This window comes from Trematomus bernacchii, unplaced genomic scaffold (assembly GCF_902827165.1).
Source record: "Trematomus bernacchii unplaced genomic scaffold, fTreBer1.1, whole genome shotgun sequence".
Lineage (NCBI taxonomy): Eukaryota > Metazoa > Chordata > Actinopteri > Perciformes > Nototheniidae > Trematomus > Trematomus bernacchii.
In genome coordinates, this window is record NW_022988097.1 from 7,888,113 (window position 1) to 7,906,309 (window position 18,197).

Genomic DNA, 18,197 nt, shown 5'->3' on the forward strand with positions numbered 1-18,197 from the left:
CTCCCTTTTTGAACCAGCAGCATGGCAACATTTGGCTTTCACCTTGAAACATAATAAAAATAATAATAACATGTACTTGAACAAGAGAAAACATTTTAAGTTCTCTACATATACCTATATCTAAGAACAATGGTTATGTTTGCAGTTGCATTTTGCGTGTTCTACAAAAAAGTGAGCCGGGGAATCCACAGAAAAAATGAAATGAAGTCTAATGTAGCAAGAGCAGCAGTTTTTGTGTAACACATACACTTATTTACAGTACATGCAGCAATCTCGCTCACTGGGGAGGGATTTGAGAGGGGGTATTGTTATATTTAGTTTCATATGCGTGTGCGTGTTAGTCGTTAATAAAATGCTATGTATGCACACATGGATGGAACAATAGTACAGTTGCAGTCTGGAGGGGGGAGATAGAAGAGATCAATCTGTGCCCCCTACAACGAGAAAGTTAAATTAAACTTAATTCTGACTTTTCTAACTTTTACAGCCTTGGATATAAGGAACAATGGAAACATCGGATTTAGACTTAGCTCAGCAGTTTATGTGGGCAAAATAATTGGGAAAAACATTTGAATACATACATTTAGAATTGATCAATAAGCGGTGTCCAGATGGTTATATGGCTCTACTTACCGCAGAAATTCATTTGATTAATGCAAACCTTCCTTATTCATTGAGCTAGAGGCTGAAAGGAATAGATGAGTATGGAGATGCAAAGAATGAACAATAGGGACCTGAAGTGAGAAATCCTGAGAGGAGCAATTTGAAGCTCTCCTTGCCGGGGTAATTGCATTCCATTTTCTTATCTCTTCCTGTCTCCATAATTACCTGCTTTCTGTGTCCGACACCTTCCAGTAACACTGCAGTGACTCACTCTGTCCAATTTCACTCCAATTAATAAGGACAAAATAATCTCATCACTTTGTGAACAAAATGGGACTGTAATTTTTATAGCAGTTAATAATGATTGGACAGGCTGCTATTTACTGTTGTTTTCCAAAGTCTATTCCACTGGGAGGTCTGTCAGCAAAACACAACTTTATGAAAACCACTCATAGGTGACTGATGTGGCAACTACACCACTGATTCATATTAAGCTATGCTCAGGATTTTTAAAAACGGACACCCTTCTGACTCAGTAATATCAATATCGATTTATAAAACTGTGCTCGGCTGCCTCTCTAAGGTGTTAGGAACTAAAGAGAGTAAGATAGTCAAATTAACACTTTCTTTTACCTTTCCTGCAAGATATTCAGCGTTCACTTAACATCCCTGTTAAACGATAATTAAAACATGACATGATTCCCGCAGCCTTCGGTTTGATCTGCGGCCCATTTATAAATGAGCCATCCAGAAACCGCAGTGAAATGAAAACTTTAAAAGGATGATTATGTGATTGACACTGAAATGAAGAAGTAATGCATGCTTCCACAGAGACACAGACTCATACAGTGCCAATATCAATAGAAAGCTGCTGTCTTTTGGTAGTAAATACAATTCACACTCAAATTCCCAAATGTAACAATGCTTGATTAATATGCATAACATGTTCTTTGACACATTGATACTATTGATACCAGTGCTGTAATTCACAAGACCTGGCAACTGCAGTTCCAAATAGTACAATAGTACAAACACAATTAGTTCAAAAGGAACACATTTGATCAGTCCTTGTAGAAATATAATCTATTTAAAAGGTGTCACTGTTACTGTATGTTTGTGCATATATTAAATAAGACAGATAGTTCAGGAAGTATTAGTTACAAATTATACTACAGTTTATCTCTGAGACTAAAAGAAGGATAATTGGAGACTGCCCAATGTTGTGAAGGCCCGTTATCCAAAATCCATTAATCCAACCCCCCGTTTACCTTAAAACAAATGCCAACTGCTCAGAATATACACAGTCCCTGCAACAAACCGAATAATGTGGCTAATTATTATGCAGAATAACTACAATATCTTATATCCTACTATGGCATATCAACTGCCCTACTCTGCCTCTGATTGGCTACAATTGGTTGCCTTCGCTGGTAAGGTTAAGGCATATTGGTTGGCATCAGGGTAAAACTATCAGAGAAGTCAATCAGACAAGCCTACTGTCAAAGTCTAAAGATATATTTGAATACATTAAATAAAGCTAGCTGACTGTAAAAGTGAGTTACCCGAGTCTACAAAGTTCTGTTAATCAACGATGTGCGAGTAAAGCAGACAGTGAAGCTGCACGGCTAGTTTCTAAAAGGAGTATCTGTAAAAGCATCCAGGCTCTGCACTCTGAGTGATGCCAACGCAAACACACTATTCTGCCTCAAGACTTTCCGACTTCTAACAAATAAAACGAAAGGAAGAAAAAAGAAAAAAGACTAGAAGAGATGCAGAGTGGATGAGTTCATGAATTAACTGACCTGACTATTGTACGAGGGAGCTTGTTGCACAGTCTTCAGGCAATTGAGTACAAGAAAAGCTATTACTGGAGCCAATGGCACACAAAAACAGACACAAAGGATGCGGCAACATTTACTGTACTGTGCTCTATAGGAATCTGTAGCAAGGACAAGATTATTTACACATGCACTCCATTCAAATGTAAAAATACGGGACGGGACCACGGACATCTTTGTGTGTGTGATTGTAGGATGAATTTCCTCTTAAGCCAGCAGAGGCTCAACACACAGAGGGTAAACATCATTGGACTCAATCCCGGGTGAGTCGATATTGGGATTGTCTGAGTGCGGGACTTTATTTTTCTCTCCCTCACTCTTGTTTTCGCAGGCTGTGACCTCAATTCCATAGGGGTCATTTGCTTATCAAAGGCATGGACTGGAACTCGCAGGTCCTGAGTGTGTGTTTCATTGTGACCAAGGAAATTCAATTAGGCGGCATCCCTACTGTGTGTGTTGCTGGGATTCATCAGTGGATATAGAGGGATTAAGGTCGGGTGATTCTACATCAGGGGAATACACCATTTCAAGGGGTAAGAGTTCACAATGGTTGAAGGGAGACATTGCCGATGAATGCTTTTAAGAAACTTGTGAAAAGCATGCTGTAAGTGTTTCATTTCCTCCTGTGGTTCTTTTTTGTCCAGTGTGGCATCAGTGTCATCACCGGCACTATGAGTGTCCAGAGCTCCACAATGCCCTCTTCCTCAGACCAATGATTTCAGCTTTTATATATAAAAACTGAAATCCTGGCAACAACTAGGCTGTCAGAAAACAACTTTAGAGCTCAACTTCTAGTTAATGTCATTCTGAAAACACTTGCATCACAACCTGGAAAGTATTTCCATGTGTAAACAATCCAAAGTGAACCCTAGGTCATAGAGGCGAGGTCATAACTGCTTTATCATCAAGTCTTCAGACTTTCATTACCATGTAAAGCAGTGTGGTGATGGGTGGCCCATGCTACCTGACGGGGAGAGTGGAGTATGGGAGGTGGCGCCATAAGCATCTGTCTCCCAACAAGGATAGCGTGGCCTTCTGAGTGAGGCATGGCTCTATTAAAAAGCAAGAGAGATGGGAACAGCAGAGTGAGGGGGGAAGGGAGGCAGAATAGAAGCCCTGAGTTCACTGGGAATACAGCAGTCAGACCTCCCATTCATGTTGGTGAGGTTGCGACTCAAGACAGTGGGACAGCGTTCTGGGTCAAGGCTCTGCCTCTGGTTATGGCTAGCTTTTCAAGAGCTTCTTTTGATTGAGCTGTCCATTTTCCACAATGAATGCGCGCTGCAAGGCCCCCGCTGATGCTCTGAATGTCGTTACAGATTATTCATGGCTGACAAACAGGCAAGCAGGTAGCGCTCCAATCAATCCGGCGAGGTTCATTCCAATGCCACTTCAAGGAGACTCAGGTGGAGCCCTGACGGCAGGGTGAGGAGAGTAAATGGTGCAGGACTGAATAAACAGTTATGGATGCCATGGATTAATATGCCTGTTTTAAAAATATACTGAGTGACTGAAAGTGCATATGTCTTTAAATCTTCATAAAAGTTTTTATATTGTTAATACCAGACTGTGAAGATAACCATCAAAGGGTACAAACAAATAACTCTTTTTAGAAAGCAGCAGTGTTTAAAATGTCTGATTTATTTGTACCCATACCATAACCACGTGTATTTATTTAAGATGAACTAATGAAAGAAAAACAATATTGACTATTTGTTAAATAGAAAATACAAAGTAATACAATCTGCAGTTGATTCTTTTCAAAACTAGGTCAGACTTGCATTGGGGTACAATAGAAAAAAACATCTCTTTGGATGACAGAGTCTCTTTTTCTACAAAATCACAGCTGAACTGTGTTCCACTTCTGAACAAATACTGTTGACAGAAGTTGCAGCGCATCCATGAACCCTCAACCAAAAACTGGAGATTACGAGATGCCAAGAGTGATTTCACCACAGTTAATTTTCCTCGAGGAAGGCATCCTGAAAATGTGTCCTAGTAAAATATGTTGAGGGGCCAGACACACGTCAGCCAAGTGTTAGAGATCAGCTTAAGAGAAAAATAACTACATATCACAACTGAAAATGTGCCTCTTCCAACAATAAAATAAAATGTTATTGAAACGTCAGATTTACACAGAGATACTGTATGTGAGGGGATAAGATGCTGATTGGAAAAGTTTGAGCTTTATAGTATAGTTATTAATGATGTACACACGTTGCATGCCCCTATGAGTGTGAGATGTCACTCGGCAAGACATTTCACTGCCATATTCATCACTGACAACAAAACGCACACAGGATATCACAACAATGCGCAGCGCAGTGTACATAAAAGTGTTTTGGTTGCACAGGTGTTCACAGGTTTGGAACGTGATAATGAATTGACAGATAAAACTTCAAAATAGATTTTACTTTTCCGCTTTCACCGAGTGCAGACATCACATGGCATACGACACTGAACACGGTGTCTGTTTTCATGTTTCCACATTTACATCTAGCCACAAGCCTACACAACTGATGACATCAAACGGACATTAATTCAAAGCAATGGATTTTTCTATTTACACCGCCCCTCTGTAATTCGTTTACCTAACCTTTTCTTAATAGCAACTATATACACACACGGAGACAGGGCTGTGATTTACCTCTGTGCCCTTACCAAAGTGCCCCTGGTGTAATTACTCGCCATCCAATATCCTGACCCCGATGATTGGCAAGAGCAGAACATTCTATATGCCACAGTCTTCAGGCTGGGAGTGACTGGGAACCTGCTCCTTTATCTCCCACACACACCTTGTCCTACCTCAAATGAGAACAAGTCGGAGGTGAAGGCCTTGAGCACTTTGCTTCTGCTTCCATTACATTCTGCAGAGTGGGAGGATCTGATAGAACGTTACCTAAATGAAAGCGCTGATAATTAGCTCGGGCTAACATGTTTCTCTCCCCCTTGTCTGACATGGCCTTGGGCGCTGAAGTAAATAAGGAAAACTGCTTCAGGTAAGTCAGCCTGGCTGCCATCTGCTTGAAGAGTGCTATGTGCCATACAAATTGCATTAAGGTTTCCCCCTCCCTGCTCACGTTCGGTTGGTTCCTCTTTAGTCTTTGGCCGGCAGTGTTGCCGGAGATAGAAGGCAGAGGTTTGTGGTAATCCAATGAAGGTACGTGGGCGAATGTAAATATTGAGCACAACAAACATCCTTCAGTAAACAGCCCGAGGGAAAACAGAGGCTACGAAAGTGATTCTACAAAACTCCCAAAAATATTTTTGAAGTACTGAAATCCACATTTGTTCTTATAATAATAATTCTGTATTTGTGGCTAACGACTCGTATTATAAAACAAACTGAAGTAGATGTCTGTTTAGCACTGCTTTCATTTCGTGGAAATGTTGGTGTCATCACATATGCCTTTGTCAGGTAGAAAAATCATCCGATGGACATCAAGAAAATAATTAGATTTATGCATTATCTGAAAGTATTGAAGCCCCTTTGAATTTGCACTTCAAACTGAAGCTCTTGCCCTTGCTTATAATTCACATAGTTTACCACTTAAAGGCTGTGTAGCCTCCCTGCCTTACACGTTAAGGAGAAAAAAGGCCTATGACGAAGGTTTAAAAGAAGTCTGCCTTTTCTTGTTAAGGATTTAAAACCTGTGGATAATTTGTCATCTCATGGCATATAATTCACCGATTTTAAAGCATCACGAGAAACCTTCAGATAGTCAGTTTTAACATTGTGCTGTGATGTAGATACAGATCCGTTGTATGTCTCAGAATCAATGCTTCTTGAAAATGTGGAGGATAAAGAAATACCTCTTATAGTCTTATCTACCACCCTCACACATGACACACAAGGGGCTCTCCTCCAGACAACAGCAGCTAAAATAGGTCTTTCTAGGTAGCCTCACATAAGAGTTTAAAATAAAGCAGTATTTTAAGATTTAAATCGTGCACAATATAGTCCTAAAATAATATGTTTATCTTTGGTAAAGAAAATCATTTTTTAACAGAATGTATACAGTAGGTGTAGGAAATAGAGAGAATGGCTAGATCTTAAAAGATCTGTAATCTGTTTAAATCTCCCGCTTGCCCCAGAGGTCATATGGCGTTGAGTCTACACAGTTCTCCTTCCAATGTGGAGCCTGTTGTTGAGTCAACTTTAATGCAACGCATGAGGGGATGAAGTGCTGCAGACCGAACACGGACTGAGTCTTTAAATATTCATTTCTTTGTTCAAATGTGACTGTTTTAATTATTAATACGATAGATGCGAGACGGAGAATTGTGAACTTATAAATAACCAGACGCTGAAAATTGAGAAAATGGAGTGAAAGTACACAGTGGACCCCTGGAGCTTGGTTTAACAACGGAGGTATGAACAATAATTATGTGTACAGATGAAGCAGAGGTTAAACACTTCCTTAAAAGGAAAACTAATGATTTAAAAATGATGATTATAAAGACAGGAGATTTGCAAAGATCACAACTGGAGCTCATTTCCATTTTCCATTACCGATTAATCTGACGGTTATATTCTTGATTAAGTCCTTAATGACTTTGCCTATAAAATGTGAGAAAATGATGTCACAAAATTCCCAGACCTGTGTCAAAGCGGCATAGCTTTCAACCAAAACCCAAAGATATCGAGTATATTATCAGAAAGGCAGCAAATCTGCACATTTGAGAAGCTGTAATCAATAAATATTTGGCAGTTTTTCTCAAAATCTCTAACACAAACAGGCTGGTAGAGAAGGTGAAAATAGTCTATTCACTTTATTGCATTTCTTCTCATCATAACAGCAGGAAAGGACTAAGATGACCCAAGCAAAATGCAAATATGTACTCTGCAGAGTGCCGTGATTGAACACAGAAAAGTACATCTCTGCCTTTTTAGGGCCTTTACATACATGTTGCTATGAGACTTTTTAAAAGACAGAAGGGAAACAAACAAACAAACACCTGAAGAAAACAAACTCTCACTCTGAAACAACATGAATGAATCAATTATTAATATAAATCCTGATGGCTCCCAGACCAGGACCCGCTCCTCTTGCTGTTGTCAGCATGCCTCATTAAACACCCGCCTCGATGAGAAGCCTTCCTCAAACACGTGCGGCTCTGCATCCTCTTCTTTGAGGGTTTGTGGTCGTCGCAGTAACCACACGACACAGGAGCCAGGAGTGTTATATGTGGGCAGGATGCCGCTGATAATTGACTTGGGTTTTAGCTCCCTGAAACATGAGGCAGAACACATTAGTCTGCTGTAGTCTCCACTCACTGTGGGCCCACCTGAGACTGTGTTGAGAACTAAAAGCACTATACAGGTCAAGATGCTTTTGGTTATATAAGCTTCACTTGATCGGTTTTTTGTGATGCTTCCAGGTGAAATCTTCTCCATATTTTACACAGCACTTCATGAGGACATTGAAACTATTGTTCTTCCCTCACAGCATAAAATAGTCACCACTATCCCATACCCAGGACACCCTGCAGCTTCTAGTTTAAACGGTAAGCTGCTGTTTGTTCCAGGACTGTGTAAAATACCTATACTGAAAGTCTACTTGGGGCCAAACACACAAAGTATTAACTGTCAGCGACTCAGTTCCTCTTCCTATCAAAAATCTCTGTGGACTATTTAGCTGTCAGCTCCCTCAATACACCCCCCAGCTCCACTATTTTTAAACGAATTTGAGCAGAGCAGGTGTTGATTGACACCACAAACTCCCACTCTGTCTCTCTCTGGCAGCATAACACTCATGTCTTCCATTTCCAAAGGCAGGGAAGGTAAGTTGAAAGATCCAATAATCGTACAGTGACAAATGAAAAAATGAGGTAAAGAGTTTTGCTTAGAATCAAAATAGCAAGGCACGGGGGTTTACCGGCCCCCCTCTGATACATTCTGTATCCAACCGGCACATTTTGAGGCACATTGTGGAATCCGAAGAAGTTTGCAACTTTGGCCTCTATTTCTCAGCACAAGGGTATACAAGTTGTCTGGGTAATGCGTGTGCTGCATTTCATTGCACCATACAGACACATTTTACTCGGTGTAGAAGAGCAGACATTGCCATGTAGCTCTGAGAACAAGACGCTTTCCACAACAAAGGTACAAAAACTACTGTGTGCCTTCAGAAATATAGATGAACATTAATTTGAATCTGTTATCATTCCTACTGCAAACGTGTTATAATGTGGGCCATGTAGCAGAGAGACCGCAATCTATAATCATTTACAAATGATGAATTCACTGTGCTCACACACACTTTTAAATGCATTTTCTTCACATGCAATTCCACATACACCAACTACAAATGGAAAAGTTGAAAGGCTGTATTGATAACATGTCTGTCTTTACCTAACGGTGTAAATAAATTACTTGGACGGTGTAAAGAAAACACAACTAAGAGTATGGAATGCATTCCAACTTTCCGCTGGAGCACAGCTTTTGTGAGACTGACAAAAACACTTAAGCTAAAGCAAAGCATGGGCCTGACACGGGATATGATTTGCTGGGAGGACAAAAGGCTGTGCGCGTGGGAGATTGGAACACCAGCGTTGTTGTTTGACAAATGGTAATTATCTTTTTTTTACCACTTTTGTTTCACTAATTGCAGTTTAAAATGTATCATTATTCCTGCATAGCAAGACCAACTTCAAAGGAACCGACTGTACCCACTCCAAAGTTTAACATTTAAATACGGCTTGGATAGAGTCTGAGACGCCGAGACGTGTGGCCCCTGTACGGGTGTATCGAAGAGATCAATCAGAACAGCTGGTTCCTTTTTAATTCTCCCTGACTCACTTACTCCTGCTGCTCTAAACACACTTGCAGTCGTCTCAAGGCCAGACAAACACAGGCTTCAATTAAACCCACTTTTACTCCCTTCTCACTCCGAGGTGTGTTGCTAGAAGGACACACACACACACACACACACACACACACACACACACACACACACACACACACACACACACACACACACACACACACACACACACACACACACACACACACACACACACACACACACACACACACACACACACACACACACACACACACACACACACACACACACACACACACACACACACACACACACACACACACACACACACACACACACACACACACACACACACACACACACACACACACACACACACACACACACACACACACACACACACACACACACACACACACACACACACACACACACACACACACACACACAACACACCACACACACACACACACACACACAGACCTGCTCGAGAAACAGAATAGAACCCGTTGGCAGATGTGTCACAGGAACAATTCACCTTGCCATCTGTTTTTCGGTGCTTCATCGCCAAATCCTTCCCCCTCCGTCCCGCAATCAAGGACAGGATGAAATACAAGACCCATTATGGGGAAGCAGCTAATAATGCATGATCAATTAGTCCCTCTGGCTACTGATCGATGCTTAGCAGGTGGTACAAGGCCATATTCTTCATTCAGGACTATATTGTCCTTTCCCTCCTGATTGTCTTAATGTCTTCTGTTCAGTAGATTATGGCTCACAGGTCTATCCGGCATTGCTTGAATCGTGACAGGGCCGCTCTTCAACATTCCATTAAACATCATGTTTAATTGCTGTTGCGAGGCCCCTACACTATTAGGAAGACTCTGTTCTAAATTCCTCACAATTATGACAACAGCGTCTGTGAGCTGCTTGCAAGCAGCAGCCTAGGAGTGTGAAGCAAAGCCAATGTGGAAATGCTTTACACCTGCATTCTAAAACCCAGCAGAGCACGAGTCCTCTGGTAGCAGAAATACAGCAGATTGTATAGAAGTCTTTGAGAAAATGTCCCTACTTCTTACCCTTTCATTTATGTCCTTTGTAAACATTTTTCTGATGAGTAACTTTCTATTTAGAGTGAAATTGAAGATAAATTAGCATTTGTTTCAGGGTAGGGGATCCTTGTGATGGAGAGGATGCTTACTCATTTTCCGTTTTTGATATTTCATTTAAAATTGTTTCCTTCTCTGTTTTCAGTTAATTCAGTTTTTCTTCATGGTCCCCTGAAACATGATTTTTTAGCCTTTGGTTGCTCCACTTTAAAGCCATATTCCACACTTAAAATAGAACAGGGACCTCCTATATGTTTCCTGTAAATATATTTATCTGCATCCATGTTGTTGACCGATACAGGACTGAGAAGTAGAGGGCAGCGCGAGTGGTGAGTGGGTGTAAGATGGAGTGGGAGAACTGATTGGCTGCTATAATACCATGGATTAGTATTGCGGTATTAAAATAAAGGTTACAGATCATTACAGCTTAGCCTAGCTTATCTCCCCCTTTGATCAGAAATTAAATATGTCATCACATTACAATCCAGGATCTAGTCAATCAGGAAATACATATTTTATACAAATGAATCCTGGCTGGTTTTCAGACACAGGGGCCCTGTGGTGCCATAACACATTATTAGTTCTCTGCAGAAAGTGATAGATGGTTTAAAGAGATTTACTGACTACGTCATATGCGCTATTTAGACTTCAGAGGATTGATAGAGTACAGGAGTTGGTGCTGATAAAGCTGGAGGTTGTATTCCCTTAAAGGGGTTTTGAAATGTGGACTTATGTATATTAAAAAAGAATATTAAAGAGTTATTAAAATAGTGTGTTATTCCACTCTAAACCAAGAAAAAATCCCTTTCACAAAGTAAAAGGCAAATGTATAGCTTATGATTTTTTTCTCCATCGTCTTCTGCTTTCATTGTAGAAGCCTTGTCGACATCTGGTTCAATCAACAACGAAAATATAATCTCCTCAAATCTTTATAAAGCAGTTGGGGAGGCTTATTGAAATAGAAATGTGAAATGCATGTATTTTCCACCTGAGAGGGTTTGCTGCTGGGTTTGACAATGCGACGCGTGGATCAAAATCGTTTCCATCAATCCTGGCAGATGAAATGCAAACAAAATCAAATCAGTCCGGCCGTACAACAATCCTCCACTCAAATGCCAATCTCCCCTCTCCTCATCATGTGTCTGATGAGAAATCATAGTGTGGGGGAATCTCCTAATCTATGCAAACACACTGTCAGCATTGATTTGTTCGGAGGGGATATGTCTTTATTAGGACTCGCCAGACGTCTCCCGTTTCTCCAGCTCTATAACGGATGACCTGGGAGAGACACAACGCTGGACGGAGCTTTGGAAGCAGTCACAGCCATAACAATTGAGATAAGTTACTGAGGGCAGGTAATGAGAACTGATAGACTCTGGGATGGATCGATATCGGACATTGATACCAGGAGAGGAAGGACAAATTGACATCTCTTTCTTTTCCATGTTCAAAGGAGCTTGTGTGTGAGGGTGTTGTGAGTCCTTTGTGTAAGGATACTAGTGTGTGTTTTTATGGGGGGCGGGAAGGTCCAAAGCGATCACAGAAAACAAAGGTGTGTCAGTAACTCAAACTGTAAGTGTGCAGTACACCCAGTCAGCGGCAGCAGCTCTTTTGTCTTTCCTGCACTGAATCAGATTCAATAAACAGACCTGTCTGATGAGGGCAGAGGTCACGTCTGCTGTAGATGGTTATCCGAATGTCATGTTTTCTACCTCCTGAGCCGAGAATACTGAGCAGTCAGAAGGAAACATGTATGCACTTCAGACCTGGGTCAGTTATTAATTCAAACCCTTCAAGTTACTTTGACGTCTGTCTGAGTCTGTGGGGAGTGAACAGGGATGGAGTTTGCAGCATATTGCCTCCGCTGTGCTGGGCCAGACTAGTTCATCTCTGAAAAAGACCACCTTTCTGATATTACTTTAACCCGAGAAAGGGAAAAAGGGATTATTGATTTCTGCTTCTGCTCTCTTTGATTTTCATTTTTTGTCCTACTTGATATACTTTAGTGATGAAAAACATGCTCAGTACTCATTTGGACAGTGGGAGTCACAGCCGCAGAGAAAAAGGATGCTTTGAGTGCACGGGTGATCAGGCCTGTATGAGGGAACATGGATGCTGGTATGACTTTTAATTCGCATAATTAATTTTGCTTTCCATATTGCTTTTTTAAATAATTATTCAGATAATAAAAATTGTTCCATTAAAAGGTAGGTTAGGTAATTCACTTCAGAAACACTTTTTGTTATATTCCATGGAATGCTCTTAACATCCCGATAGCAATGAATCAATTAAATGCTTTGACAATAAATATATACAAATATTTCATCTGTGGAAGCCGTAGCGCTGTAAAAAGAAAGTCCAATTATCTGCCTTGGGCCGCGGCAGATAATTGGATGGCCTACCTGCCTGTCAGCCTTCCATCTCGTGCACAAACTTATCTCGTGCCCTCATTCGTTCGTGTGTGTTGGAGGAGGGGCTCTGTAAGGAAGTCTGAAGGAAAAGGCAGATTCTTTTCGGTTGTGTACTTTCAAATTCTAGCGCACTCGAGCTGGTTTCTCCATTCTTACCCTACCTTTAAGTAAAAAATATTAAGAGCTTTAAATCTAATGTACTGGTTTTAATTGTCTACTAAAGTATATTAAATTGTTGTTATATTGTGGTCATATTTTCTGAAAAACTATACATTTATATCAATTTTTGGTTAACCTATAAATGAAATACAATAAACAACTCAAAGTTATTTATCACATTGATACAAAAATAATACAAATTAAAGTCCAATATTGCCATGAAGTCCCGCACTAGTGATTTGCAGTCCAACACACACAGGTGTTAAAATGAGAGCTCCCTTGGTGTTAACAATATAGTGGACGCATTAATATCGTCTCAAGGTATATCACGATTCTGCTCAGCACTGTTGGTAGAAATGAGAGTTGTTATTCTGCTCAGTAGATTTAGATCTGTAGCACTATTTTTTTTATATCTTGGTCAAATATAACATTATTCTGGCCCATGCCGTGGCTGTGACTCATCTTTATATCATACTGTAAGCATCTCAGAGTGGGTGAAGGAGCTTTCTGTATCTGCTGCAATCCTTCTGCAGTTAGAGTCTAAAATATCTAAGCTTGGTCTCCCTTCGTGAATTTAAATCGTTGGTGCAGAAACAAGGTGCTGATGCTTTGGGGTTTTTCACAATTGCAAAGTGTTAACTCTGGTTAATGATTTAATAACATCTCATTTATGATTAGTTCTGATTATGTGGCTTATTGAACGCATGCTATTTTGTAACTCATTTTTATTGCAGCCCCTATTAGCCAGGACTTTGGCTGACGGAACAAGAATCATGATACAGTTTGGCTTTTTTTGATTACTGCAAAAAATTGAAGGAAATAAATACTGTACCTTTTAAACCTTATTTAACCATGAAATGTCAACTTGCTGGTTATCATTTTTAATAACTATTCAAAACAACATCAATAGCTAATTATAAAAAGAACAACTCTTACACATGCAGTTGAAAACTAATAGCCCAATGACTAGATTTCTGCAATATGGTTTATTGTAATCCAATAATTTATAATGTTGAGATATCATATGTGTGTAGCTTTAAGCCCTATCAAACTATGTATTCTCCATTGTTGACGAGCCACTCATCCATCAAAGAGAAAGAGATTATCATATTGAACGGAGAACCGCAGAGCACATGTGAGAACCGTCTCCAGCAGCGACTCTTGACTCTGATGTGTCTACATGCTATTTTCATTATATTTCTGTTGGAATAAAGAGCATTAACTCGATCCGAGCTGCACTTTCATTTACATAACAAAGGAATAAGTATCCTTGATGAGAATCCCAATCAGTGTGAACATGCCAGCCAATGGAACAGAGGCTGGAGTCTCAGGGGCTTCTCATTGGCTGGTCACATGTGTGCACCGTATTTACATCTGTCTTAGTAAATGGAGCAAACAAGCATGGACCGGTGCAGAGCCTGAGTCGAGACGACCCCTTGGAGTCAGAAAGGACATTTCTCAAAGTTTCTTCTAGAGAAGCTGGCTATTTTCAGCAAGTGATTTGTCACTGTTACACTGGGTATAAATTGTCAATCAATTTTTGTCAACTTGGGTATGTCTCCAAACTCCTCATTTCTCCCTCCTCAAGGCGAGATGTTGATATCGGGCAGCTTCTGGTGTGACAGAAGTCCTGGTTGCTTGGCAACAGGTACGAGTTTAGAGTCCGGTGTGACTGTGACGACCAGAGTGAGAGGACAGCCTGACAACCCTGTATTGCACACACACACACACAGCTTCACCACAGTTGGATGTATGCGCCTCACAAGTTTCTTGCAGGAAAAGGGGATTAGAGGGAGCCATCAGTAAACTCCTGAGGGAAGTGCTGACATTAAACAGCACAAGCGTTTGAGAGATCGATGTGGGTACCTTGGAGCCTCCATACCTCTGGACAACCACGTGTCCTTGGTAACAGCCCCACACGACACATTCATCTTCAAAGGCGGCGTACCACAGAGCGAGGTGGAGAGCTGCGAGGAGTCCTTGGAACTTCACAGGGTTCCTAAAGACGAAGCCCCTCGCTGCTGCAGGGGTCCCGGCACCCGGCATGCCAGATTTGTTTAATAGACAAATAAACTCTGACTTTACCGCTTCATAACAACACAACAAAGGGTCCATCATCATTAAATGTTGGCGCAGCAACATTACATTGGTAATGTGATGTTCCCAATAAATCTGCTGTTTATGGGGCACAGCGTGGTCTTTAGCTCGTGAATAAACGCGATTCATACTCATCGTATCAAAGTAGGCCGCCGACTCCACAAGGTTCACCCTTTACGATGATTGCTACAAATTACATGTATATTATACAATCCGTGCATTTACATGCACCTCCATACAAAGGTTACTGAGGGAAACCAGGTCACACAGTAATCAGAGAATGTTCTGTAGTAACATGTTACTGCAGCAGGTCAGAAATCAGATCTCTTTTTCCTCCCAAGACATTGCCTCTTTTCCTAGTTGTGCCTCTGTGTGGAGCAGAAAGTGAAGTGAGAAGACAGGCAGAGAGGAACCTTCCCTCACAGCGTGAATATTTCTGAATCTTAAAAATTGTTAATGTTCAGACATTAAAACAGTCCTAGTTAGACTTCTAAAGGTTATCGTCTATTAAAGTTTGGAGGAATTTTAAACACAAGAATTTAAGCTGTCACCTTCAGTTAACTAATAAAGTGGATAGACAGAAACATAATTGCAAACTATTTTGATTTTGATCGATTAATCCAGCTGGAAACATGGCAGAAAGCGCTGTTTCTCAAACATGGAGATGTCCTGCTTTTCTCTGTTTTATATCGTATTAAACCTAATATTTCATTGATGAATCCAAGACATAATTAATCAAAAGAGAAAACAATTGACAGATCTCACTGTGCACGGTTGCATCACACCTTGTTGTCCTATACATATACATACAAATACATGGCATTTAAGTTGGAGGGTTTTAGGAGAAATCTACTTTGGGAACCAGGCTGCTGCAATACAAGAAATGTACGTGCCAACAGAAACGTTATATAATAGTTTTTTACTTTACTTGTATGACATGTGCCAAGCTTTTACGTGTGGGGAATAGACTTGAACTATTATTTAAAATGTTCACTAGATAAAATCTCTCTTTTTCCCCACAAGAATTGATATTGGCAACACTTCATTTTAACACCCCCCACATCCACAGAGAGTAACAGAGCGGAACAGTTATTGAAACAACACAAGTAGGAACATAGCATTATGAATTGGTCTTATTGTATCAGTGTTGACTCACAGAGTCTCCTCTTAATGATCCAAATCCACAAGTGCTCCCTTACAGTATGTGTTCACTTGCTATTCACCAAAACAGGAACTCAAATGAACTCTGTATACTCTTTTATTGCCATTATCTACAAGAGCCTTATTCCAAAATGACCCTAGCATCAAAGGCTGGGCCTAATACACAAGGTAAAACAAACAAACAAACAGGAACACAGCCACATTTGACTCTTCTGTTGTTGAAGAAAAAAGCGTCTGTACCTTGGGGAATTTAGGATTAAATCACTCACCATGCCTCAAAGTTAATCACGCAGCAGAGATTATAAACTTTACATGAATTGTTTAAGAAAAAAAGCTAGCATAAACAGCGATGCAATCCTCAGTATGGGACAATATTTGTGTTCATCTGCTAAATGAATCTGATATTCTGACCTATGAGAGTGTCAGATTGAATCAACATTTAAGTGTTAGTTCCCTCTGTGACATTTTACAATAACTTCCCACATTCAGTGAGCTGCTACATTTTTTTATTCTAAACCCTGAAGACCAGATGAAGAAAATGTTGGTACAATAAGCTCTTTATCTAAAAACAAAGATGCCAAGTGTGCATATGAATTGATACATCCCTGCTTACATTTCCCTTCAAACGTTCCTGCTTTAAACACCTTTCTATCTCTTTTTGTGTATGTGTGTGCACACGCTGATGGCTGTGTGTTTTTGATTTTGTGTAGTTCTCCTTTATGTCCATTATCTTTATTATGCATGTGTAATGTTTGGCAACAAATCAGAGTGTGCAACGGCTTGTGTGTCTGTGTGCGTGTCTGCTCCAAAAAATTGAAATATCCCTGTCATTTCAACGTTTCTCGTTCCCAATCAGTTGTCAGGCTGTGAATAGGAGGTTTGAATTTGCAGATTGCTGCTGAATCACAGCACATCAGTGTCATACATGTTTGTGACACTGATGACGGAGGCGGGGAATTGCAGCATAACAGAGAGAAAAATAAACAGGTCTCCAAGGTGATTGAGAAGATTTCTGAGACTGAAACCAATGTGCTTATTATGAGAATGGCAGGATAAATATGCTGGAGGATGAGCCAAGAGCCTGATGGAGCACAGTAATCACTGGCAAATTGCAAATCTTAGTTTCTGCACGCAAACACTTTACATAATATATCTATGGAGCTGCACATTTCCCAGCAAACAGCATCTGAACAGGTACAATCTCTAAATAAAGACATTAGCAGCTACATTTTTTGAGATAGGAAACAGATTTGTGTTGCATGTACCTGTGGCTGGGTCGATAGTCCGCTCGATCAAGTGGTCGTCCTGGTGCACCCACTCCCCGTTGCACTTGAAGTAGATCTGCGTGGCTGGGGTGGAGCGGCAGGTCAGAGTCACCGGCTTGTTCTTCACGATGAAATTGTCCTCTGGCTCCACCAGGAAGTGAGGTAGCAGGTCATTGAAGGCGGCGGGGAGTGTTGCTGTGGCGTGCTCGGAGCCTTTAGAGAAGAAAAAGGAAAAAAAAGTCAGTGATTTTCTAGAGATGCCAAATACAAAAACGCTTTTAGATGTTCAAGTTCAACCAAATATCTAATGCAGAGATTTAGTGTTCTTGGCGAATTCATACATATTCATATGAAAGAGGAAGAAGAAGACAGATGGACAGATGGAGAAAAGAGAGACAGAAATAAGTTGGCAGTGACAGAGCTTGGCCTTGTATGCTGTATGGAGTCCAGGTCTTAACTTCAGCTCTTAATCACAGCCCTTTAACATCAGCGCTGATGGAACGCTGGCCATAAATATCGTCTCAGCGACTGGGACACTTCACAGCATGTTATACGGCTCTTCAACCAGGAGTCTAACCGCATTAAGCAAGGCAGGGCAAGAGGCAGGGAGGGTAGAGATGAATGACAGCTGGATAGTTAGGGTTACGTTAGCTAAATAAATATATAAAATATAAGCTGTGCTATTCCTTGAGGCATACAGGACATGTGATAGATACAAATCCAGTAATGTAAAAACTATTCATATTCTTGACTTGAGTGAAAGTAT

General features: G+C 40.6%; 1 protein-coding gene across 3 annotated transcripts in view; it reads right to left on the reverse strand.

Moving 5' to 3' along the window:
* unc5a (unc-5 netrin receptor A) overlaps window positions 1-18,197 on the reverse strand; it is a 124,334-nt gene that overhangs the window by 43,920 nt on the left and 62,217 nt on the right. For all 3 annotated transcript variants that reach the window (XM_034121004.1, XM_034121003.1, XM_034121002.1), the window contains exon 2: window positions 17,432-17,644. In XM_034121004.1, the coding sequence (XP_033976895.1) occupies window positions 17,432-17,644 (213 nt within the window). The remainder of the gene's footprint in view (window positions 1-17,431; window positions 17,645-18,197) is intronic.